The sequence below is a fragment of the Octopus bimaculoides genome, chromosome 10, assembly GCF_046866305.1.
Source record: "Octopus bimaculoides isolate indiv1 chromosome 10, ASM4686630v1, whole genome shotgun sequence".
Classification (NCBI taxonomy): domain Eukaryota; kingdom Metazoa; phylum Mollusca; class Cephalopoda; order Octopoda; family Octopodidae; genus Octopus; species Octopus bimaculoides.
The window spans coordinates 42,530,093-42,556,334 of NC_142937.1; the positions used below are offsets into that span (position 1 = coordinate 42,530,093).

At 44.1% G+C, this 26,242-nt stretch overlaps 1 protein-coding gene across 1 annotated transcript in view; it reads left to right on the forward strand.

Annotated features, from left to right (window-relative positions):
- LOC149133686 (uncharacterized) overlaps positions 1-25,468 on the forward strand; it is a 56,859-nt gene extending 31,391 nt beyond the window's left edge. The window contains exons 2-4 of the mRNA XM_089358219.1: positions 19,266-19,285; positions 24,827-24,993; positions 25,102-25,468. Of these exons, the coding sequence (XP_089214345.1) occupies positions 19,266-19,285; positions 24,827-24,993; positions 25,102-25,468 (554 nt within the window). The remainder of the gene's footprint in view (positions 1-19,265; positions 19,286-24,826; positions 24,994-25,101) is intronic.
- Positions 25,469-26,242: the final 774 nt, after the last annotated feature.

The following is a 26,242-nucleotide window of genomic DNA, read 5'->3' on the forward strand; positions in this document are numbered from 1 at the left end:
TCAGGGGTGGCTTATGAGCCTCAATAACCCTAAGAGTTTCGCCAGCGAAGTTCAAGTCCCAAGTAGGCGTACCCATGGTGGATAGAGCAAAGGACAGAGTCCAAAGTAATATAGGCCATTTCTTCCCAGGGGTAAAAATGGATTTGCTTAGGGTTAATAGGCCTACATAGCAAAACAACAAAGTTACAGAAGCATCAATGACAGTTCAAAACGAAGACGTGAGAGAAGAGAGAAGCAGAAAAGAGAGCGCAGAATCGAGAACATTGGAGAAAAGTCTTGGACCGCTTATGTTCCCTAAGGAGCGAAGGGCTTAAGAAGACATAATCAATAAATCACTTTCAAAACAGGGTAGAATGTGATTTGAGAGATATTTGGCTATTAATCCTTGAAGGTCGAGCGATCACTTAGATGTTCTCTTGTTGGTACAAATAGATGCTATTATTTAGAAAGCGTCTAAAATGAGTGCCTTGATATGGTTTTCATTGAAACTGCGGTTTGATAGAGTATCGAATAGTAAAATGCAAAAATGCAACATTGTGATGATTTTCATAGTTTTCTCCCAATTTTCGTTTGTTTTATAGAATTTGTTTCTAGTGTGATAGCATTGCGATGGTATTGCTAGTGTCCAGGGTGGTCATGGATTAAATATTTTTACGTTCGCTGAAATAAAGCTGCTGCTTTCTGATTCTGCATTTTACATCGTTTTCAGTATCTCCATCATTGCTCTCATTAATGCGAAAGAGCGTGAAACGGCTCATGTCTTCAACAGCCTGATTCAACCATAATGGTCGTGTTCCTTAGCCAATGTCTACAGTTTTCCTCTTCTCTGCGTTTATTCTCAGTCTGGTTTTCTTCTCCACTTCCTCTGGGTGTCGAGACGTCTCTTTTCTGCTATCTCTGGATTCTACCAACATTGGACCATTATCAGAGAAGATCCAGGCTGGCCAACTATTTCTGAACTTGCTCATGGATTTCGTATTTCTTGCTTCCAAATGCAATTTTTGTGACATCCACGATTAGTAGAAAGTGGAATGGTGACAGGATACATCTCTCGTGAACTCTATCGCTGACATAAAAGTATCTTATGTGTTTGTTTTCTCTCTTCATACTGCAACTAGACTTAAAATAAATACTTTTAAATATTGAGACGCAATGTTCAGAGTTCCTGTAAGTTTTTGATGCTCGACAGAGACTTTTGAAGAACCATGTCGAACGCTAGTCTGAAGTCAATAAACTAAAGAATGAGATGTTAAATTTTATACATTATGTATCGGTAAATTTAAGCTCATATCTGTTTTCGATTCCTTTTAATAGCCTATTCACTTTATTTAAGGTGCTAATTTATTTGGTAAATGTATCAACGTCACGATGTCACCTTTTCCCTAGGTAGGAATTAAATCATTCAATATATTTCTGGTTACTTTTATGTTTTTCATGTATATTTGTATGCATGTATGTATTAGTATTTGGTTTTCAAAGTGTAACAGAGAGAGAGAGAGAGAGACTGAGAGAGTGTGAGAGAGACTGAGAGAGACTGAGAGAGACAGAGAGAGTGTGTGTGTGTGCGTGTGTGTGTGTGTGTGTGTATGTGTGTATGTACGCAGACATACGTGCATATATGTACATGCACAAATATTTACGTACACACAGAAACACATATACACACACACGCAGACACGTACGCCCATATACACACACATACATAAATATACATATATGTATATGATGTATATGTGCTTGTGTGTGTGTGTATGAAGCTTTCTAAGTGTATAATAATCTAAAATATTGATTCATGCCTTTCATATCATTACACAATTTGAAAAGTGACATAATTTAAAACATCAGTTAATTTTAAAAGCATTTATATGCATGGAAATTATTAATTCTATAATTTGATTGAAATAGCGCCATTCGTTTGTGAAGGCATTAAAAATCAGCCGAGGTACTAAGCTAAAATAATTATATCAAGGTGTTAATATTGAACGTAGAACAATGTAGCGGTGTATATGTATTAGGCTGTGTGTAATAGATGTGCATCTAGTCGTGAATGTATGTGCGTAAGTGCATTTTTGTTTGTATGTGTGTGCAAAAATATTCTAGCTTTACACTGAATTTCGATATATTTAATTATAATTTTCTCATATTTTGTCTAATGAATTTTTGCTATGATTTAAAAGGTATAAATTCTACTTGCTAGCACAGTATTAGAGTTCTTTGGTCCGTCACCCCTTATCTTAAACAATCGTATATTAAACCTGCTATTTAGATTTCAGAAAAGATTAAAACATTTACTGTGCTAGACATTAGTTATTATTGTTGTTGTTGTTGTCGTTGTTGTTATTTTTATTATTATTATTATTATTATTATTATTATTATTATTATTATTATTATCATAATTATTATTATTATTGCTTAACTAACTGGTTGTGTTTAATCCTAAATGAAAAACATGAAGAAGAGATCAGGCTTATACATTCGTATAATGTTAAATGTAGCAACTTCGGGGACGAAAGCAAGTGGTTCACTTCGATTAAATTCAGCATTTGTGATACTCTGACTAAACTTTTTGGTAACAAATATATAAATTCGTATGTTTTCTTATATTCTAATTTATTTGACATCTTCCAGTAAAGAAGAGGGTGGCTCTAACATAGAAACAAAGCTCGTTAGACGTCGATAACGAAAAGAAATTCACATTGTGTGTTTAAGTAAGTCTTCCATATTTTTATTGTCTCGCTTGCAGATTGTATCTGTGTGGTTAGTGTTAAGTAGTTAAATTTTTTCCTGCAAACCCAAGGCCTGCATCAAAGGAATCGATGATGTGGGAGGACCAGGAAGTGTCATGAACTTGAGGAACAAAACTGGTTCAGACGCTTCAAGGGAAATGATACCAGCCACGATGACAAGCCAATGTCAGGGAGATCTGCCGTATAAGATCATACTTTGCATGTGTGTGTGTGTGTGTGTGTGTGTGTGTGTGTGTGTAAGAAGATAAAGGAGGTATGTGAACTACTGTAACTGAATAAACTTTTTAAAAAGTTTAAAGTTAAACGTGAAAATCTGGAAGCTTTTTTTTTTCTTTTTGCAAATTCCTTATAAAGTATCTCAAAAAATCTCAAAATGCGTTTAAAGAAAATTCTTTAGAAGTTGTAAAATCTTTCCATAAGTCTTCTACAATTCGGAAAATCTTTAAAAAATGACTCAAAATGTCTTTAAAGAATCTCAAAATCAAAAACCTTTCCAAATGATTCAGAGTTTTGTAGTTTTAAAGTGTTTTAAAAGTTTTAAAAGTTCTGAATATGTGTTTCAAAAGCTGCAGGGGTTTCAAAATGTTCATTGATGTACAAGAAAAATGGTCAGATAAACAGAGAGGTGAGTCGGTAGGTAGATAGATAGATAGATAGATAGATAGATAGATAGATAGAACCTACATGTGGTGTGTGATTTGTGGAGAGACTTGTTAGGTTTATAGGTTTAAGATTTTTTGAGATTTTTGAATTGTTCTAGAAAAATTGAGTGTTTTTTAAACTTCTTGAAATATTTTCTTTAAACGATTGTTTTGAGATGTTTCTTTTGAGATTCTTCTAGATTTTCTAAGAAATTTTCTAAAATAAGAAATTTGTTCACATTTTCGGCATTTCTTATTTTATCTTTACCTGATTTTGTCATCTCACTACAGCGCGTCTCATTCATGTTCACACACGTTCACACGCAGTACACACACATCAACACATATATGCTCACTCTCTCACACATACGTGCATAATCATAGCACATTCGAATAAATATACCCTTTATTCCGTTTAAACATAAGCAACATAAAACTAAAAGCATCGGCCGCGCGATCATTCCAAATATTTGATATCGAGTCTAGGACATTTATCTCCCATGGGCAATAACCCCCCTGCCCCCAAGGACAATAACCCCTGAGGACAACAGATGATGAGTTAAAACTTCTCAATATATTGGAGAGGGTAATTGTCCTAGGGGGTAGTTGTCGTCGTGGGGAATTGTCCTATGGGTGGAGGGAATTGTCCTATGGGTGGCGGGAATTGTCCTCGGAGGTGTGGAGGGAATTGTCCTATGGGTGGAGGGAATTGTCCTATGGGTGAAGGGAATTGTCCTATGGGTGGAGGGAATTGTCCTCGGAGGTGTGGAGGGAATTGTCTTGATTTCGTAGATATCATCAATGCAGATCTCTCCCGACCAATGCACATACTTAACTTCGCGAAGACTACACCAAGATTTCAGACTATCCCCCCCCCCCACAAGACCGGTAAATAATTAAGCCCCGATCAATTGATAACCTTCTACAAAGCTCCGGTGTGATTTTCTCTACTGAACTCTTCCCACATGGAAAGACAGTCCTTTTCTTATTCACTGAGACATCTTAGGCCGCATCTAGTCAAAGGCCGCTCAGCTAAGTGCCGCAAGTTCTCTCACCAACCCATTCAAACGCACTGTTTCCTCTCTATTTTATCTACTACTTCAACGATAGCCTTTGCTATTCAAAGTTTGTTGATTTAATACAGCCTCCACTCTCAGACTTCTGAGACATTCATCTTTTCTTCTTCCACAACCCATGTTTGTCTATCATATTCAAACTCCACACTGAGCAGTATCACCAGTATTTCCTCCTCAAGAATTCAAACCTTGCTCATGTTTTTTTTTTTTTATAGCATTGGCTTCTTCAAATTGGACGATAACTGTGGCCCTGGTTACAGTCCCTGCCTGCTGAACAAACCTGTAATATATCAGTTGAGGCTAAATGTGTCAAAGCATGCGGTTGCTTATGGATACTTACTAATTATGATATGCAGACAGAGAAATCTTGATTTAGCAATCCCACCGCCGCTGCTGAACGGTTTTCATCTACTGCTGATACGCTTCTGTGCTGTGCTGTATGTGTGTGTGTGTGTGTGTGTGTGTGTGTGTGTGTGTGTGTGTGTGTGTGTATGTGCGTTGCCCACTATGACAGGAGAGTCATGGGAGTAGAGTCGTAAGACACCTTCTCCATAAGGTTCCTATGAGCAACAACGCTCATTACATTTAGTCGCTAGATTTCCAGACGTGACCAACTGACACTATGGATATAATCCAAACATATCGCTCTTAGTTTACCTCTAGTATCTGCCGGTTGGCTCTGCTTGAAGAATCCTTCTGGCGATCTTATCTTGCGATATTCCAATCAGATATCCGTAGTACGGGAATTGTGATTTCTAAATGAAGAGAAATAGTAACTCGGCTTGGAAAGATTCCATGATCTCAGATCTACGCATCCTAACGAGTAACGTAACTCCAGAGATTCTTTGGAGAAACCACATGTCGGCCAATTGTATTTGCGATTGTAACTTTTCTCCCATTTATCCATCATCCAAAAACAAAGATGTGTAAAGGCACGAAACTAGAACTGAATATGCTAATTAGTGTATTCAAATTTTTTTCTTTTTACGATCGCTCTTACATATGTGTATATCATCATCATCATCATCATCATCATCATCAGTTAACGCCCGTTTACCATGCTGGCATGGGTTGGACGGTTTGACAGAAACTGACCAGCTGAAGGTCTGTTCAAGCTCCATGTCTGTTTTGGGACTGTTTCTACGGTTGGATGCCCTTCCTAACGCCAACTACTTTACAGAATGTATTGGGTGCTTTTACGCATCACCGGTACCGGTGCTTTCTACGTGGCACCAGCACTTATGAACCCGCAAAATTAGCGATGCACAACTGGAGGAGGTTGCAAAGGACAAGCCTATATATATATATATATATATATATATATATATATATATATATATATATACACACACACACACATGCACATACAGATACGCGCACACAAATACACATACAGTTTAGGATAGAGTTATCTTCCGAAAAGTCGGAGATTATGCTACACTAAAGAATACAAGAAAGGAAGGAAGGAAATAGAGGAGAAAGAAAGAAAGAAATAAATAAAGAAAGAAAACTGGCAAGACATGGCTATCCTGTATAAAGAATTCAAACTGATGGTTATAGACAACGGGTAAATAGAGAAAGAGAGCAGATGAGAAAGAAAGAGGGGAAGAGAGAAGCATACACAGAAATAGATGCAAGAGAGAGAGAGAGAGAGAGAGAGAGAGAGAGAGAGAGAGAGAGAGAGAAATCAAGTAGAAAATAGGAAAATAAGAAAAAGAAGAGGAGAGATTGATTTGCATAGATAGATAGATAGATAGATAGATAGATAGATAGATAGATAGATAGATAGATAGATAGATAGATAAACAGAGAGAGAGAGAGAGAGATTGTTAGAAACATATATACAAATGAAAAAAGAGAATGGCGGTGAAAGCGGTAGAACGCAAATGCTAATTGAAACAGCAACAACAACACCAGCAGTAACAATAACAACAATATATTATATAACTTTAAGTAAACAAGTGTGAGAGGTGAGACGTCTAATCCATTCTTATTCTCTCGGTGTAACATTAACTGTCGTAGTTAATGCCAAAACCTTGGACGTAGCCAAAAACCATTTCTATTATTCCGCTATTCCGTAAATCTCTAAAAGGCACCCTTGAATACCAACAGTAGAAACACTAATTTTACTATGGCTTGCAGACAATCCATTGTAGAGCCACTTGTACAAACGACTGAATGAATGAGCGAGCGATTAAGAGAATGAGAGAATGAAAGGAATAAATGAATAAAGAATGGCGGTAAGCGATATCACTGAAATAAACGATTCTACCGTCACTTTACACTTTGTGTGGATGTGTGCGGAAGATGTATAGGTGTGTGTGTGTGTGTGAGAATGAGGATGTATACGTAATTGTGTGTATGTGTGTGACGGTGTATCTAAGTGGGGTGTCTATATGTAAATGTGTAGGTGTATGCGTGAGTATATCTATTTGTCGGGTGTAAATGCGTGTGTCTACATTAGTGTGTGTGTGTGTACGAGCATGACAATGCGCATCTGTGCACGCAGTGTGTATGTAGGCAAGTGTGTGTGTTTGTGTGTGGATGTACCCATGCATATATGTGAGTGCGTGCGTGTGTATATGTCCGTATACATGTGAGTGTGTGTGTGTGTGTGTATGTCCGTATACATGTGTGTATGTGTGTGTATGCATGCATATGAACAAATGTGTGAATGTAGTAAATTAGGGATATATATCTGTATTTGTGCGAATGTGTATGCGAGCATGTATATGTGTGTATGTATGTATGTAGCTGTGTATGTGTTTATATATATGTATATATATAGTCGAGCTGACGTTTATGTGTGTGTGTGCTGTAAGGTGTTTGTGTGCTGTAAGGTGTTTGTGTGCATTTGTGTCTATATGTCTGTATCATGGCCGTTGTAACAGCAAGCCGTCATTACCGCCCTTTCGTCTCCACTTGGGATATATATACGCATTCGCCTGCAGGAAAAGAAATACAAACAAAAACAAACGATGATAGCTATAACAACAGAATGAAGTAAATAAATCGTATGATTGTGATTTGATTGGATGACAAAGCCAGAAGAATGTTGATTGGCTGTTGTTGGTCTGAGAGGAACCATATTTGTTACCAAAACGGTCAACTGTTCCCCAGACTGAATGAAAGCGGTGTGAAAACGATGGTTTAACAACACGTCTTTATTAAACGTCTACATGATTATTGGTGATAAAAGCTCACCGTAGGGAGAGAGGGAGAAATGTTGAGAGGAAGAAAGAGGTAGAAATGTTGCGTGGAAGAAAGAGAGAGAGTGGGGGGAGCGAGGAGTGGAAAGAGGAAGAGAGAAAGAGGAGAGACTGAGAAGTAGGAAAGATTGTGAATGTGAAGAGAGAGATGATTGGGTGAAGCAGAGAGCAGGTAGGGAAGGTCGGGTTGAAGGTGTAAGGAGAGAGGGGAGAGAAAGACGTAAATGAGAACAGGGAAAGATGGGGAAGAAGGAGGAGAAGAGAGTAGAAGAGAAATATCGAAAGAGAAACAAAGACGATGGCGAAAGAGAGAGAGAGAGAGAGAGAGAGAAAAAGAGAGAAAATGATGTCGACGGAGACAGAATGAGAGATGGAGAGAGAGAGAGAGAAAGATGGCAACGGAGACAGAACGAGAGCTAGCGAATGAGTGAGAGAGAGAGAGAGAAAGAGAAAGAGAAAGTAAGAGAGTAGTAAGAAGTGGTGGCAGAGAGCGGGAGAAAGATGACTTGAAAGTGAAGCGGAATGATGAGTTGTAGGAAGAGGAAGAGAGGAATTTTGAGAAGGAAAAGGAATATAGAGAGAACAAGATATGTTTCTTTAATAGCTACACAGGGCTCAACATAGAAGGGACAGAATACAAATGTAGAGTTTTTCTTTTCGATGGGGGCGAAAAAAAAAAAGTGGGGACAACGATGGAAAAAGAACATCGCAGAACGTTTGGGGTATTTACAAAAAATATGAAATAATACAGAAAATTCCCAAATAAATGGGGAGGTTATCCGTGGAAAGAAAAACCTACGAAAAGACCACGGTAACCTCGGTCCTTAGTGTCACAGTTTGTTAAATAAAATTTCTTTTATTTAAGCAAGAAACGTAAGTAACTCTCTGTTTACAAAATTTTAAAACGTTTTATAGAATCATGGTCAAGGTGGCTTCGTCATTTATACGTGCCATTCTTGCTACATGTATCCATCTTTTTGCGAAACATTTGCTAGACAACACTTGCCTCTCTACTCTCACCTTCCTTTTCAAGTGATACTTGAAAAAGTTGATGAGAGATTGACCAGAGAGGAAAGTGTTTGTCTCTAATCCTTTCAGACGCGTCCACCAGATGCATTCTTTCGCCATAACCACAAGTACGATAAATACAGCTCTTCCTTCCCGTTTAAAGAAAGGAGGCGTGACGATATTGACAATAGACTCGGTTGATAAACCGACTCGTCCCACACGTGACAGCAGTCGTTCGACATAAGCTCACAGCTCCGAAATGGTTGGACACTGCACGAGTGCGTGCAGAACGGTTTCGTCGCTCTGACCGCATCTCGGGCAGGTCGGCCCCGCATTTCGCGAGCCGTGACTATAGAGCTTATCCCGAACGGGTAGCGCTTCTCGGTAGGACTGCCAGGCCAGTGATCTCTGGAAGTTGTCCATAGGACCCGGCCCGAAAGTCGTCTTAAACAGGCGGGTCAGGTATTCCTCGTCGACGCCCAGGCTCGCCCCGAGATCGTCGTCGTACCTGCCCTCCACTACTCCCCTATAGAATGACTTCGTTGTGATGCAGCCGCTCAAGGTCGACCCGGGACGGCAAAGTTGTTGCAGAGCAACGGGACACTCACGGTGCCATACGCCATTCCTCGGCCTCTTTTTGATCCACGACTGCAGCTCGGTCATGGAGACGAGCTGCGGGAAAGCGCGTCGCACAAACGGCGACCACACCTGCTCACCGTCGTCTACGTAGAGCCGGAGATGTCGCAGTCTCAGCGCATGTCTGCGCATCATCAACCACGGCATGCCCAGCCCTCCTTTCAGCGGGTGTTGGCAACAAACGGATCGCCTCACCATCGGAACGCTTCCTTTCCACAAAAAGCGGAAGAGGATGCGCTCCATTTCGGTGATGGCGCGATCGGGACAAGGCACGACGGTCAGGCGGTATTCGATGACGGACGCTATGTACGAGTTCGCCACCTCCGCCCGACCTTTTAGGGACAGCTTCCTCTCGGAGCATTGCCGGCAGGGAGTGGCCACCCTACTCGTTATCTCGTTCCAGTTCTTCTCCGTTTGCCGGTCCGGACCGAACCAGACTCCGAGCAACTTGACCGGACCCTCCGTCCAGCGTCCCACTACTGAGGCGCTGCCGGACGGTATGGGCTTGCTTCTCCAGGTGCCGAGCCGCAAACCCACCGACTTGTCCCGGTTGATTTTCGGTCCCGTCACCGCTTCGTAGTCTTTCAGCGTCTCGCCGACAAGCTCGATGTGCTAGTGGCTAGACGCTACGACGGTGACGTCGTCCGCGTATGCCGACACGCTCGTCCCGCACCCCAGTTCTCGCGGGATGCCCCTCAGCGACGCCAGCTTCCGCAGTAGTGGCTCGAGAGTCAATACGTACAGGAGCGGCGACAGGGGGCATCCCTGACGAACCGAACGTGCAATGTCGAAGGGTCCCTATAGATGCCCATTGACGCGAACAACCGAACGGATTCCTGCGTACAAGGCAGCCATCCAGCGGCGGAAAACGGGACCGAAGCCGGCCGCTTCGAGGACGGCCTCCAAGTATCGATGGTCTACCCTATCGAAAGCTTTGGATTGATCCAAATTGATCAGGGCCCCACCCATGCCAGGTTCCTTAACTACCCGCTCTATGATGTAGCGCATCAGATGGAGGTTGTCATGGATACTCCTGCCCGGCACGGCGCACGTTTGCGCCTTGCCGATCAGTTTCTCGATGGCAAGCGCCAACCGTTTGGCTAACACCTTGGCCAAAATTTTCAAGTCTGCATTGAGCAGAGTGATGGGCCTAAAGTTATCTCTGACGTCCCCCTTGTTTGGATCTTTCTTCAGCAGCGTTACCGCTCCTCGGCTCACAAAACCGGAAATGCTCCCGTTCTTCTTCCAGTTGCAGTACACGGCCGCCAAGACGTCTCCAAACAAGTCTGGCATACAGTTGTAAAGCTCGTAGGGCAGACCATCCAAACCCGGAGATTTGTCCGTCGAGCAACCCGCCATCGCGTCCCTCACCTCCTCCGCCATGATGACCCCTTCGCAGCACTCCGCCTCTCTTGCCGAGAGTCGTGGCAAGCTGTGCAGGTAGGCACTAAAGTCCACCCTGCCTTCTCGCTCGCCACTCCTCCCAAACAGTCGGGCAAAATGCCGCTGAAACGCCTCGCACATCTTGTTCGGCTCGAGCAATTCGCGCCCCTGTTCGTCTACCAGAGACCGGATGGTGGCTCTGTTACCCCGCTGCGCCTCCGCCACCTGGGACTCTCGTGCGGCTCCAACACCTTCATTCCTCAGAGCACGCATCCTTGCCCTGACAGCAAGCCCTTCGTGTTTAGCATTGAAGTGTTGGTCGGGGGCCAGCCTCGCCGCTAAAACGTCGGATGCGATGCCACTTCGCAATGCCTCGTCTAACTTTATCACTAGCTCCCCCTCTACTCTGTTCCTCTCTACAGCTAGTGCCCTGCTATACCTTATTGCTTCCGCCCTTACTGCTCTCTTGAAGGCAAACCACTATTTGTTGTTGACGATGGCTCCCGTCAAAGCCCTCTTTACTAACGTGCTAATCCGGTCTCTGAAAACCTGTCTCGACGGGAAAGACGCGTTTAGTTTCCAGTAACCGGGACCCTGTCTATGTGCCTTATCTAAGTCTAGCGTACACGTCACAAGTTTGTGATCCGTGTAGCTGACTATGTGGAACTGTGGACATCCTAAACTATCTCTATCTCTTGTCCTACACACTATCCTATCTAGATACGATCTCGACGACCCAATGCGGTTGCTCCAAGTCCACGTTGGCACATTTGGGTGGTCGAGTCGGTACCTGTCAGACAACTGGAAGCGTCTGAGCAGGTCTATGAGGCCTTTGCATCCCCTTCTAGTTTTGTCACTCCCCACGTAGTCTAGATGCGTGTCCAAGGTAGCATTCCAATCCCCCACTAAAAGTAAGGGACGAGACGTTCCCAGGAATACTTCTAGACGTCGAAAGAAGTCCGACAGACCTGTTAAAGGAGGCACATAAACTGCCAGCAACCGAAAAGCGCCTCCATCGCTGCCGTCCACATCTAGGACAACCAGTCTACCCTCCGGGTCCGTAAATATCGTCTTTACTTGGAGATCCAGACTCTTGCGAAAAAGAACCGCCGTGCCACTACCGCCCATCCTCGGCAGACAGGGAGAAAAATAAATGTTAAACTGTCCGCCAAACATGGACTTTAGGGCCCGCGGTTCATGGAGTCAGGTCTAACTAATGGCTATGATATCCAAATTGTGTGACCTGATGTCATTTAAGAGGTACCCTTGTTTCCAAGGGGACCCCAAGCCACGCACATTCAGACAGCCAATCTTCACCATGATTCTATCAAAATTTGTGTTTTACACACGAAAGGAGAGCGAGAGAGTTACTTACTGTCCGAAAGTTCTAGGCCCTTTGCTTCACAACCTTCTCTCAGAAGGTTTTTGTATAGTTTTTTTGATGAATATTTCTGGAATCTCCCTACTGTATCCGGGTAGAGAGAGTTCAGTGTATTGTATGTGCTCCGTGTTACGTGTATGATTTTGATGTGTTGTGGTGGTGTTGTGCGTGGGTGATTGCTTGTTTTCGTGTCATTTTCTGTTATGTTAGTGTTTGACCTAATGAATTTCATTAGGTCTGGATTGTTTGTGTTTATCGCTGTCAAACTTGTTGTGGGGTTCTGTGTTGGTGCGTTTGTGTTGGTGTCTTTGTTTTCCGTGGATGTGTTGGTTTCGGGGCTAGTAAACCTCCCCGCTTTGTTTGTTTGTTTTTTCGTTCTTTTTTTTTCCTTCTTTCTTCTTCCCCTCGTGGCCACTTGCCAAGCCTCTGTGTCATCTTCATCTGACATGTCGGAGGAATCGGAGGGTGGGAGGGGAAGGGTGTTGGGGTCTATTTTTGTGTGGGTTGATTTTGTTGGTGGTCGTGTTGGTGCTGTTTCGTGACAGTTGGGATGTGGTGTTTTGGTTTTTGGGGATGGGGTGGGAGTCTTTTTCGTGTTCCCTTCTTGTGGGGTTTTTGTTGTTGGTGTTGGTGGTGGTGATGATGCTGATTCTGTTCTTGGTGGTACCGGTGGTGTTGTTGTTTGGTTCGGCTGGGTTGCTGGCTGCTGGCGTTTTTCCATTTCGTTGTACAACTGCTTGACCAGTTGTGCATATGGCGGTGTAGGCAGTTATGCTTTTTTTTGTTGTGCTTTTGGTTTTCTTGTGGTTGTTGTTGTTGTTGTTGTTGTTGTTTTTCTTGGTATTGTTGCCGTTGTTGTTGCCTTTTCTTCTGGGCTACTGGGCATGTGTTTCGAAGGTGAGTTTTGCTACTACAAACGTAGCAAACTGGCCTTCTGCCTTCGACGAAAACATGAAAAATTGAATCCTCAGTTAATTGGATTCTATGTGGATTTTTTTCCCAGTTTGCTGGGTCAATTTGTACCAGGAGTTGAAATTCCTGGCCAATCCAGTTTTCATTGTAAACGGCAGATGCTTCTAATACGTTTATCTCCTCCTCTATGCCTAGACATATGGCAGATACTAGCCATTCTTCCTTAATTTCAGGAGGCACATTCGAAATTTTTATTTTCGTAACCCTACGACCAAGGTACGTAGGGATCATGAGCAGGTTCTCATGTTGTAATGACTTAGTGGAGAGGTCCTTTGTTCGCTGCTCGCTGTCTAGTCTTACCTCTATCGTTCCGAATTTCAATCCTCTCGTTATGTAAGTTTTGTAAGACCAAATCGGCTTTAAGCACCTCTCAACATTTTCTTGGGTGAATTTTTCCACTGTCTTTGTCTTTAAATTAATGGTTCTGTAGATGATAGTTTTTTTTTCGATGTTTATCTTAAAGTCCGCGGGCGTTTGAAGATGGACTGTAACGTCCTTTTTACTTAGCATGCTTTTGCATGCAAGTAATTTCTCTTTCGATATATTCAAAATTCTTTTCCTAGGCTTCAAAGCCTCGGCAAAGTTCGTTGTGGTGGTGGTGGCGGTAGTGGTGGTATCAGTGGTGAGGACAGTGGTTTTGTTAGTAAGGACATTTGTGTCCTTGTTGTTGCTGCTGCTGCTACTGCTGCTGCTGCTGCTGCTGCTGCTGTTGTTGTTGTTGTTGTTGTTGTCACTGGTGACGGTGGCAGGCAAGACTGCTGTAGCAGCAGAGTTTTTCTTTTTCTCCATTCTCTCTTTTAACTGTGAGGAAGGAAGACTAGGAAATTCTTTTTCGAACGAAACACTGCAAAATGCAGCGTTCGTTTCACAAAAATGTTCATGGCTACAAGACGCCAACGTCTCAAAAAAAAAATGGCTAGAAAGCCGAAATTGATTTTTATATCCTGGAAATGTGCCACACAGGGCAGATTTCCGTCGCAAAAAACTTGCACCTGAGAGTCTACAAGTTATTATACAACTTTCTATATAAAATAAACTTTACAAACAAACTTTTTAAAACATGAAAAAGGCAAAACGTACGGAGCCGACACGTCTACCGTCTGTCCAGATAGATAGGTTTCTTTATTAGCCACACAGGGCTCAACACAGAGGGGACAAAATACAAATGTAGAGTTTTTCTTTTCGAGGGGGTCGAAAACAAAGCAGAAAGAAAACAAAAGTGGGGACAACGATGAAAAAAAAACATCGCAAAACGTTTGGGGTATTTACAAAAAATACGAAATAATACAAAAAATTCCCAATAAATGGGGAGGTTATCCGTGGAAAGAAAAACCTACGAAAAGACCACGGTAACCTCGGTCTTTAGCGTCACACTTTGTTAAATAAAATTTCTTTTATTTAAGCAAGAAACGTGAGTAACTCTCTGTTTACAAAATTTTAAAACGTTTTATAGAATCATGGTCAAGGTGGCTTCGTCATTTATACGTGCCATTCTTGCTACATGTATCCATCTTTTTGCGAAACATTTGCTAGACAACACTTGCCTCTCTACTCTCACCTTCCTTTTCAAGTGATACTTGAAAAAGTTGATGAGAGATTGACCAGAGAGGAAAGTATTTGTCTCTAATCCTTTCAGACGCGTCCACCAGATGCATTCTTTGGCCATAGCCACAAGTACGATAAATACAGCTCTTCCTTCCCGTTTAAAGGAAGGAGGCGTGACGATATTGACGATAGACTCGGTTGATAAACCGACTCGTCCCACACGCGACAGCAGTCGTTCGACATAAGCCCACAGCTCCGAAATGGTTGGACACTGCACGAGTGCGTGCAGAACGGTTTCATCGCTTTGACCGCATCTCGGGCAGGTCGGCCCCGCATTTCGCGAGCCGTGTCTATAGAGCTTATCCCGAACGGGTAGCGCCTCTCGGTAACACTGCCAGGCCAGGGATCTCTGGAAGTTGTCCATAGGTCCCGGCCCGAAAGTCGTCCTGAACAGGCGGGTCAGGTATTCCTCGTCGACGCCCAGGTTCGCCCCGAGATCGTCGTCGTACCTGCCCTCCACTAATCCCCTATAGAATGACTTCGTTGTGATGCAGCCGCTCAAGGTCGACCCAGGACAGCAACGTTGTTGCAGAGCAACGCGACACTCACGGTGCCATACGCCATTCCTCGGCCTCTTTTTGATCCACGACTGCAGCTCGGTCATGGAGACGAGCTGCGGGAAAGCGCGTCGCACAAACGGCGACCACACCTGCTCACCGTCGTCTACGTAGAGCCGGAGATGTCGCAGTCTTAGCGCATGTCTGCGCATCATCAACCACGGCATGCCCAGCCCTCCTTTAAGCGGGTGTTGGCAACAAACGGATCGCCTCACCATCGGAACGCTTCCTTTCCACAAAAAGCGGAAGAGGATGCGCTCCATTTCGGTGATGGCGCGATCGGGACAAGGCACGACGGTCAGGCGGTATTCGATGATGGACGCGATGTACGCGTTCGCCACCTCCGCCCGACCTTTTAGGGACAGCTTCCTCTCGGACCATTGCCGGCAGAGAGTGGCCACCCTACTCGTTATCTCGTCCCAGTTCTTCTCCGTTTGCAGGTCCGGACCGAACCAGACTCCGAGCAACTTGACCGGACCGTCCGTCCAGCGTCCCACTACTGAGGCGCTGCCGGACGGTATGGGCTTGCTTCTCCAGGTGCCGAGCAGCAAACCCACCGACTTATCCCGGTTGATTTTCGCTCCCGTCACCGCTTCGTAGTCTTTCAGCGTCTCGCCGACAAGCTCGATGTGCTCGTGGCTAGACGCTATGACGGTGACGTCGTCCGCGTATGCCGACACGCTCGTCCCGCACTCCAGTTCTCGCGGGATGCCCCTCAGCGTCGCTAGCTTCCGCAGTAGTGGCTCGAGAGTCAATACGTACAGGAGCGGCGACAGGGGGCATCCCTGACGAACCGAACGTGCAATGTCGAAGGGTCCCGATAGACGTCCATTGACACGAACAACCGAACGGGTGCCTGTGTACAAGGCAGCAATCCAGCCGCGGAAAACGGGACCGAAGCCGGCCGCTTCGAGGACGCCCTCCAAGTATCGATGGTCTACCCTATCGAAAGCTTTCGATTGATCCAAATTGATCAGGGCCCCACCCATGCCAGGTTCCTTAACTACCCTCTCTATGATGTAGCGCATCAGATGGAGGTTGTCATGGATGCTCCGGCCCGGCACGGCGCACGTCTGCTCCGTGCCGACCAGTTTCTCGATGACAAGCGCCAACCGCTTGGCTAACACCTTGGCCAAAATTTTCATGTATGCATTGAGCAGAGTGATGGGCCTAAAGTTATCTATGGCGTCCCCCTTGTTTGGATCTTTCTTCAGCAGCGTTACCGCTCCTCGGCTCACAAAACCGGGAATGCTCCCGTTCTGCTGCCAGTTGCAGTACACGACCGCCAAGACGTCTCCAAACAAGTCTGGCATACAGTTGTAAAGCTCGTAGGGCAGACCATCCAAACCCGGAGATTTGTCCGTCGAGCAACCCGCCATCGCGTCCCTCACCTCCTCCGCCGTGATGACCCCTTCGCAGCACTCCGCCTCTCTTGCCGAGAGTCGTGGCAAGCTGTGCAGGTAGGCACTAAAGTCCACCCTGCCTTCGCGCTCGCCACTCCTCCCGAACAGTCGGGCAAAATGCCGCTGAAACGCCTCGCACATCTTGCTCGGCTCGAGCAATTCGCGCCCCTGTTCGTCTACCAGAGACCGGATGGTGGCTCTGTTACCCCGCTGCGCCTCCGCCACCCGGGCCTCTCGTGCGGCTCCAACACCTTCATTCCTCAGAGCACGCATCCTTGCCCTGACAGCACACCCTTCGTGTTTAGCATTGAAGTGTTGGTCGAGGGCCAACCTCGCCGCTAAAACGTCGGATGCGATGCCACTTCGCAATGCCTCTTCTAACTTTATCACTAGCTCCCCCTCTACTCTGTTCCTCTCTACAGCTAGTGCCCTGCTATACCTTATTGCTTCCGCCCTTACTGCTCTCTTGAGGGCAAACCACCATTTGTTGTTGACGATGGCTCCCGTCAAAGCCCTCTTTACTAACGTGCTAATCCGGTCTCTGAAAACCTGTCTCGACGGGAAAGACGCGTTTAGTTTCCAGTAACCGGGACCCTGCCTATGTGCCTTATCTAAGTCTAGCGCACACGTCACAAGTTTGTGATCCGTGTAGCTGACGATGTGGAACTGTGGACATCCTAAACTATCTCTATCTCTTGTCCTACACACTATCCTATCTAGATACGATCTCGACGACCCAATGCGGTTGCTCCAAGTCCACGTTGGCACATTTGGGTGGTCGAGTCGGTACCTGTCAGACAACTGGAAGCGTCTGAGCAGGTCTATGAGGCCTTTGCATCCCCTTCTAGTTTTGTCACTCCCCACGTAGTCTAGATGCGTGTCCAAGGTAGCATTCCAATCCCCCACTAAAAGTAAGGGACGAGACGTTCCCAGGAATACTTCTAGACGTCGAAAGAAGTCTGACCGACCTGTTAAAGGAGGCACATAAACTGCCAGCAACCGAAAAGCGCCTCCATCGCTGCCGTCCACATCTAGGACAACCAGTCTACCCTCCGGGTCCGTAAATATCGTATTTACTTGGAGATCCAGACTCTTGCGAAAAAGAACCGCCGTGCCACTACCGCCCATCCTCGGCAGACAGGGAGAAAAATAAATGTTAAACTGTCCGCCAAACATGGACTTTAGGGCCCGCGGTTCATGGAGTCTGGTCTCACTAATGGCTATGATATCCAAATTGTGTGACTTGATGTCATTTAAGAGGTACCCTTGTTTCCAAGGGGACCCTAAGCCACGCACATTCACACAACCAATCTTCACCATGATTCTATTTATACGTCTGCTTTAAAGCACAAAACAAAAGAACAAAGTGTTACTTACCGTTAGAAAGTTTTGTTTCCTCCTTGGATTTTTCACCAAGGAGGCTATTGTACAATTTCTTGCACAAATATTTCTGGAATCCCCCTACCGAGTTGGGGTAGAGGGATTTTATTGTGTTGTGTAATGCTGGTGTTACATGAATAATTTTAATGTGTTTTGGCGGTGTTGTACGTGGGTGGTTGTAGGTTTTGATATCGTTATTTGTGATGTTTGTTTTAGAGTTGATGTAATTCATCAACTCTGTGTTTGTACTGTCTATTGCTGTTAGCATTGTTTTTTTTATATTACTATTGGTGTTAGTAGTATTTTCGGGAGATGTGAATCTCCCTGCTTTGTTTGTGTTTGCATTTTGTTTTGTTTTCTTCTTACTGCGCTTCCTCTTTCCTTTCGTAGCTAGTTTCCACTCCTCCCCACTCTCTTCATCGGATGATGGGAGATCTGAGGAGTCAGAAAGAGGTAACGGCAAATTTTGTGCGTCTGTGTGTGTTTCTGTGAATGTTTGTGTTGCTGTTTTTATTGATGTTGGCTGCTTGTTATTTATGTGTGGTGTATGTGATATGGGGGAGGGAGAGGCAGTCTTGGAATTTTCTTTTTTTTCTTCTGTTTTTGCAGTTTCTGTTGTCTTTTCTGTTGTGGTTATTGCTGATATTTCTGTTGTTGTTTTTTGTGTTGCTGGTGGTGTTGGTAGTAAGGTTTTTCTGTTGGGGGTATTTGGTAGTTGCTTCTGTTGTTGTTGTTGTTGTTTTTCTTTGTATTGTTGCCGTTGTTGTTGCCTTTTCTTCTGGGCTACTGGGCATGTTTTTTGAAGGTGAGTTTTGCTACTACAAACGTAGCAAACTGGCCTTCTGCCTTCGACGAAAACATGAAAAATTGAATCCTCAGTTAATTGGATTCTATGTGGAATTTTTTCCCAGTTTGCTGGATCAATTTGTACCAGGAGTTGAAATTCCTGGCCAATCCAGTTTTGATTGCAAACGGCAGATGCTTCTAGTATGTTTATCTCCTCCTCTATGCCTAGACATATGGCAGATACTAGCCATTCTTCCTCAATTTCAGGAGGCACATTCGAAATTTTTATTTTCGTAACCCTACGACCAAGGTACGTAGGGATCATGAGCAGGTTCTCATGCTGTAATGACTTAGTGGAGAGGTCCTTCGCTCGCTGCTCGCTGTCTAGTCTTACTTCTATCGTTCCGAATTTCAAACCTCTCGTTATGTAAGTCTTGTAAGACCAAATCGGCTTCAAGCATCTCTCAACATTTTCTTGAGTGAATTTTTCCACTGTCTTTGTCTTTAAATTAATGGTTCTGTAGATGATAGTTTTTTTTTCGATGTTTATCTTAAAGTCCGCGGGCGTTTGAAGATGGACTGTAACGTCCTTTTTACTTAGCATGCTTTTGCATGCAAGTAATTTCTCTTTCGATATATTCAAAATTCTTTTCCTAGGCTTCAAAGCCTCGGCAAAGTTCGTTGTGGTGGTGGTAGTGGTGGTATCAGTGGTGAGGTCAGTGGTTTTGTTAGCAAGGACATTTGTGTCCTTGTTGTTGTTGTTGCTGCTGCTGCTGCTGCTGCTGCTGCTGCTGCTGCTGCTGCTGCTGCTGTTGTTGTTGTTGTTGTTGTTGTTGTTGTTGTTGTTGTCACTGGTTACGTTGGCAGGCAAGACTGCTGTAGCAGCAGAGTCTTTCTTTTTCTCCATTCTCTCCTTTAACTGTGAGGAAGGAAGACTAGGAAATTCTTTTTCGAACGAAACACTGCAGACTGCAGCGTTCGTTTCACAAAAATTTTCATGGCTACAAGACGCCATCGTCTCAAAAAAAAATGGCTAGAAAGCCGAGATTGGTTTTTATATCCTGGAAATGTGCCACACAGGGCAGATTTCCGTCGCAAAAAACTTGCACCAGAGAGTCTACAAGTTGTTATACAACTTTGTATATAAAATAAATTTTACAAACAAACTTTTTAAAACATGAAAAAGGCAAAACTTACAGAGCCGACACGTCTACCGTCCGTCCAGATAGATAGATAGATAGATAGATAGATAGATAGATAGATAGATAGATAGATAGATAGATAGATACGTTTCTTTTATTAGCCACACATGGCTCAACGAAGATGGGACAAATACAATGTAGAGCTTTTCTTTTTGGGAGGGGGAAGGAGAAAAAAAAGGGTGGTGTCGATCAAAAGTGATCGGAAAAAAAAAAGGCCGATCAATAGGGATCGTGTATCACACAGTAATGTTCTCGTGTAAAAAGAGGGGAGGACAGTTTAGGTTTAGCCGTGGAAAGAAAAGCCTACGGAAAAGACCACGGTAACCTTGGTCAATATTCTCATTGAAGGAACTATAACAGTAAGTGACTCTCTTTTGCCTTTTTTTTTTTTTTTTTCTTGGTTTTTTTTTCTAGTTCATAGGGTTATGCTCAAGATGGCTCCGTCGTTCACACGTGCCATCCTTGCTACATTCACCCATCTTTTTTTGAAGTATTCACTAGACAAGTCTTCCCTTTCTACTCTCACCTTCCTCTTCAGGTGATACTTGAAGAAGTTGATGAGAGATTGCCCAGAGAGGAAAGTCTTTGTCTCTAGACCTTTCAGACGCGTCCACCATACACATTCCTTCGCCATAGCCACAAGTACGATGAAAATAGCTCTTCCTTCCCGTTTAAAGGAAGGAGGCGCGACAATATTCACGATAGACTCGGCTGATAGACCGACTCGCCCCACACGCGATAGCAGTTGTTCGACATAAGCCCACAGCTCGGAAATGGTGGGACACTGTACGAGTGCGTGCAGAACGGTTTCGTCGCTCTGCCGGCATCTCGGACAGGTCGGCCCCGTGTTTCTCGAGCCATGCCTGTAGAGCTTATCCCGAACGGGTAGTGCTTCTCGATAGCACTGCCAGGCCAGGGATCTCTGGAAGTTGTCCATAGGTCCCGGTCCGAAGGTCGTCTTAAACAGGCGGGTCAGGTATTCCTCGTCGACGCCCAGGTTCACCCCGAGATCGTCGTCGTACCTTCCCTCCACTAATCCACTATAGAATGCGTTAGTTGTGATGCAGTCGCTCAAGGTTGACCCGGGTTGTTGGAGTTGCCGAAGAGCAGCGCGACACTCGCGGTGCCATTCGCCCTACCTCGGCCTCTTCTTGATCCACGACTGCAGTTCGGTCATGGAGACGAGCTGCGGGAAAGCGCGCCGCACAAACGGTGACCACACCTGTTCACCGCTGTCTACGTAGAGCCGGAGATGTCGCAGTCTCAGCGCGTGTCTGCGTATCATCAACCACGGCATGCCCAGTCCTCCCTTTAACGGGTGTTGGCAGCAAACAGATCGCCTAACCATTGGAACGCTTCCTTTCCACAAGAAGCGGAAGAGGATGCGCTCCAGTTTGGTGATGGTAGGGTCGTGACAAGGAACGACGGTCAAGCGGTAGTAGATGACGGACGCGATGTATGTGTTCGGCACCTCCGCCCGACCTTTCAGGGAAAGCTTCCTCTCGGCCCATTGCCGGGTTAGAGTGGCCACCCTTCTCGTTATCTCGTCCCAGTTCTTCTCCGTTTGGAGATCTGGACCAAATCAGACCCCGAGCAACTCAACCGGACCGTCAGTCCAACGTCCCACGACGGAGGCGCTACTTGACGGCATGGGCTTGCTTCTCCAAGTGCCGAGCCGCAAGTCCACTGACTTATCCCGGTTGATTTTCGCTCCCGTTACCGCTTCGTAGTTTCTCAGTGTCTCGCCGACAAGCTCGATGTGCTTTTGGCTAGACACTATGACGGTGACGTCGTCCGCGTATGCCGACACGCTCGTCCCGCATCCCAACTCTCGCGGGATGCCCCTCAGCGTCGTCAGCTTCCACAGTAGTGGCTCGAGAGTCAACACGTACAGAAGCGACGAGAGGGGGCATCCCTGACGGACCGAACGTGCAATGTCGAAGGGTCTTGATAGATGCCCATTGACGCGAACTACCGAACGGATGCCTCTATACAAGGCAGCCATCCAGCCGCGGAAAATGGGACCGAAGCCGTCCGCTATGAGGACAGCCTCCAAGTATTGATGGTCTACCTTATCGAAAGCTTTCGATTGATTTAAATTGATCAGGGCCCCACCCATGCCAGGTTCCTTAACTACCCGCTCTATGATGTAGCGCATCAGATGGAGGTTGTCATGGATACTCCTGCCCGGCACGGCGCACGTTTGCGCCTTGCCGATCAGTTTCTCGATGACAAGCGCCAACCGCTTGGCTAACACCTTGGCCAAAATTTTCAAGTCTGCATTGAGCAGAGTGATGGGCCTAAAGTTATCTCTGACGTCCCCCTTGTTTGGATCTTTCTTCAGCAGCGTTACGGCTCCTCGACTCACAAAATCGGGAATGCTCCCGTTTTGCTGTCAGTTGCAGTACACCGCCACCAAGACGTCTCCAAACAAGTCTGGCATACAGTTGTAAAGCTCGTAGGGCAGACCATCCAAACCCGGAGATTTGTCCGTCGAGCATACCGCCATCGCGTCCCTCACTTCCGCCGCCGTGATTGCACCTTCGCAGCATTCCGCCTCTCTTGCCGAGAGTCGTGGCAGGCTGTGCAGGTAGGCACTGAAGTCCACCCTGCGTTCTCGCGCGCCACTCGTCCCAAACAATCGAGCAAAGTGCCGCTGAAAGGGCTCACACATTTTGATTGGCTCGAGCAGTTCGCGCCCCTGTTCGTCCACCAGAGACCGAATGGTGGCTTTGTTGCCCTGTTGCGCCTCCGCCACCCGGGCCTCTCGCGCGGCTCCAACACCTTCGTTTCTTAGAGCACGCATCCTAACCCTGACAACGCACCCTTCGTGTTTGGCGTTGAAGTGTTGGTCTAGGGCCAACCTCGCCGCCAAAACGTCGGATGCGATGCCACTTCTAATTGCCTCTTCTAGCTTCTTAACTAGCTCACCCTCTACTCTGTCTCTGTCTATGGCTAGTGCTTTGCTATACCTAACCGCTTCTGCTTTTATTGCTCTCTTGAGGGCAAACCACCATTTGTTATTGATGATGGCTCCCGTCAAAGCCCTCTTTACTAACGTGCTAATCCGGTCTCTGAAAACTTGTCTCGACGGGAAAGACGCGTTTAGTTTCCAGTAACCGGGGCCCTGCCTATGTGTCTTATCTAAGTCTAGCGTACACGTCACAAGTTTGTGATCCGTGTAGCTGACTATGTGAAATTGTGGACACCCTATGCTATCTCTATCTACTCTCCTACACAGTACTCTATCTAGATACGATCTCGACGACCCGATGCGGTTTGTCCATGTCCACATTGGCGCATTCGGGTAGTCGAGTCGGTACCTGTCAGACAGTTGAAAGCGTCTGAGCAGGTCTTTGAGGCATTTGCATCCCCGTCTATTCCTATCTCTGCCCACATAGTCTAGATGCGTGTCCAAGGTAGAGCTACTTGAGAAAGGGAGAAGGAATGAGGGAGAGATTTTGCAGAGTAATAGGATAGAATAGTGGGAGAAGAGGGGGTAAGAGAATCAGAGAGAGAAAGAGAAAAAAACGAAAGAGTAAACAGATCGTATAGAGTGCGCATCAGAATTATTAAGAAATAAACTTACTTGGAAGAGGATGTGTGGCGTTCAATCATATAATGATATAAATAATATATATATATATATATATATATATATATATATATATATATATATATATATATATATATATATATATATGTATATTTACATACGTATATGTACACACGTACATCTATACGTCTGTATATATGCATATGTGGGCGCAGGTCATCATGAAACGTGTACAACAAAAATTACGAAGCAAGAGTACAAGGTAGAAAGACACACACACACACATACTTATGCGTACATATACATATACATATATATATATATATATATATATATATATATATATATATATATATATATATATATATATATATATATATATATATATATATATATATATATATATATATATACGTGTGAGTACGCATATATTCTGATGCCAGTAAGCCATTGCTGGAACATTAACCAGTTGATATAATGGCAGGTATGCCAATAAGCCAATATTACACATAAGCACTGGTTCTATATCACTTCTTTATTATTTATTTGGTAATTGGTTAACTATTTAACCAATTAACTTTTTGATTAATTATTCAGTTAGTCAATCAGCTAGGTTTTTCAAAGTCATTTGCAACTGAGAAAGCAAAGAAATGAATTAGGTTACCAGTAAGAACATATCTCCTTTGATAAGGCTGCATGTACAAACAGGAATTGTATTATGTAGAAAACAAACAAACCCTATGGTCAAATGTAAAGCGAGAAATGAAGTTCACCATTTAAAATTGTACGGGGTAGGGCGGTGAATGTAGAAACTAAAGTATCAAGAGTATAGAGGAAAGAATAGAGGCCCATTGGAACGAATACTGTGATAAGAAAATCACGTCAGTACTCTGTCAGCATACTAAAGATAAGCACAAATACATGATGAATAACATTTAATAAAATCTATACCACTACTGCCACTCACTCACTCACTTCTTCCTCTCCTCCTTCATCATCCTCATCATCATCTTGTCTTCTTTTTTCTATTTCTTATCCTTTATCATCCTCCCATCTATTTCCTTCTCTTCTTTCTTCACTTTAATCTTACCCCTCATCACATTCCCATCTTATTACACAGTCTCCTTTTCTCTCACACTCATTTTGTAACTTCTTTTGGCACACCTGTGTGTATTGTGCGAGTGCAGAATTATGTGATTTACATGATTGGGACTGATTGAAGTTCATCTATGTCCAAACTCTTCGTCAGGGAACTCTTCGTCAAATTCTTGAATAATTTAAAGATTAGTGAGGAAAAGTGTGTTGAATTTGAACTTATTACCAGGGGACAAAAAAAAAACAGAACATGGAAAGAACAAAAGAAGGGTCGAATTACCAGTTCTAGTTTTGGTCATATCTTTGTTCGTAAAGACATGATTCCATCGGACAACCTTGTAAAACAAGTAATGGGGTATAACAAAAAAATTCAAAATAGCCATACCTGCTGTGGTATAAGCCATGAGCCTGCTGTTCGACGATTATATAGAAAAAGGATATAAGCAGTTCACCCCAATACAAGTTTGAAGGATTGTGGATTGATAATTAATCCCTCCTATACATATCTTGATGCATGCCCAGATGGATTAGTTGACATACCTAACTTTCCAAATGGATCAGGATTGCTTGAAATTAAATGTCCATCAAGTGACAAATGGAAATGTTTATTCCCATATGAATGTAGAAAGGACAGTGCTTTCTTTTGTTCTGTTAAAGTTGTGCTGAAAGAGCATCACTCCTATTTTTATCAATTGCAAGGGCAGATGGCATTAACTGGAAAAAAATGGTGTGATTTTGTAGTATGTACCCTTAAACATCCATTGTCAGTGGAGAGGATCTACTTTGATGTGGTTAACAATGGTGGAAAAACTGAAAACATTCTATCTTAGAGGTGTTCTGCCTGAAGTATTCTCCAGTCAAGTAAAGCGAGATGTCCCACTTTATGCAAGCTAGATATTATGTCCCAGTGTACCTTACATCCCAGCAGTGTAATGTGTATATTATATCCAGGCTGTGTATGCAAACAAGAACACAAGAGAGAGTACCTTAATATATCAGGTCCTCCCATAAATTCTGTCCGATTTTACCTTTTAAAAAATTGAATGAAATTTAATAGTATTTTAGAATGTCTAATGTAATTTAAAATTATTTTTATGCATTTGTGCACATTTAAACTAATTAAATTTTACAGAATAATAGAATTAAAATTTCTTTGATTAAAACCCTTTCTAATATGGAAGTATCCAAAGAGCATTTGAGACACATAATGCTTTATGAGTACAAAAAAGCAAACTGCATCCGAAGCGACCCGAAACATACACTCAGTTTATGGGAAAGAATGCTTGAATGAAAGAACTTACAGAAGATGGTTTGAAAAATTCAGAAGTGGAGATTTCAGCCTTGAAGATGAAGATCGAACAGGACGTTCATTTGAGTTTGATGATAAGCTCCTTGAGGTATTACTTGAAGAAAATCCTGCGTTATCAGTTGAAGAATTAGCAATAAGGCTTAATTCAAACTATACAACTGTTCATCATCATCTTCAACAACTTTGAAAATGGGTGCCTCAGGAATTGTCCGAAAGCAACTACAAATCCTGAGTTGACATTTGCACTTCTCTCCATTCTCGGGAACTCATTTCACCCTTTCTGGATAGACTTCTG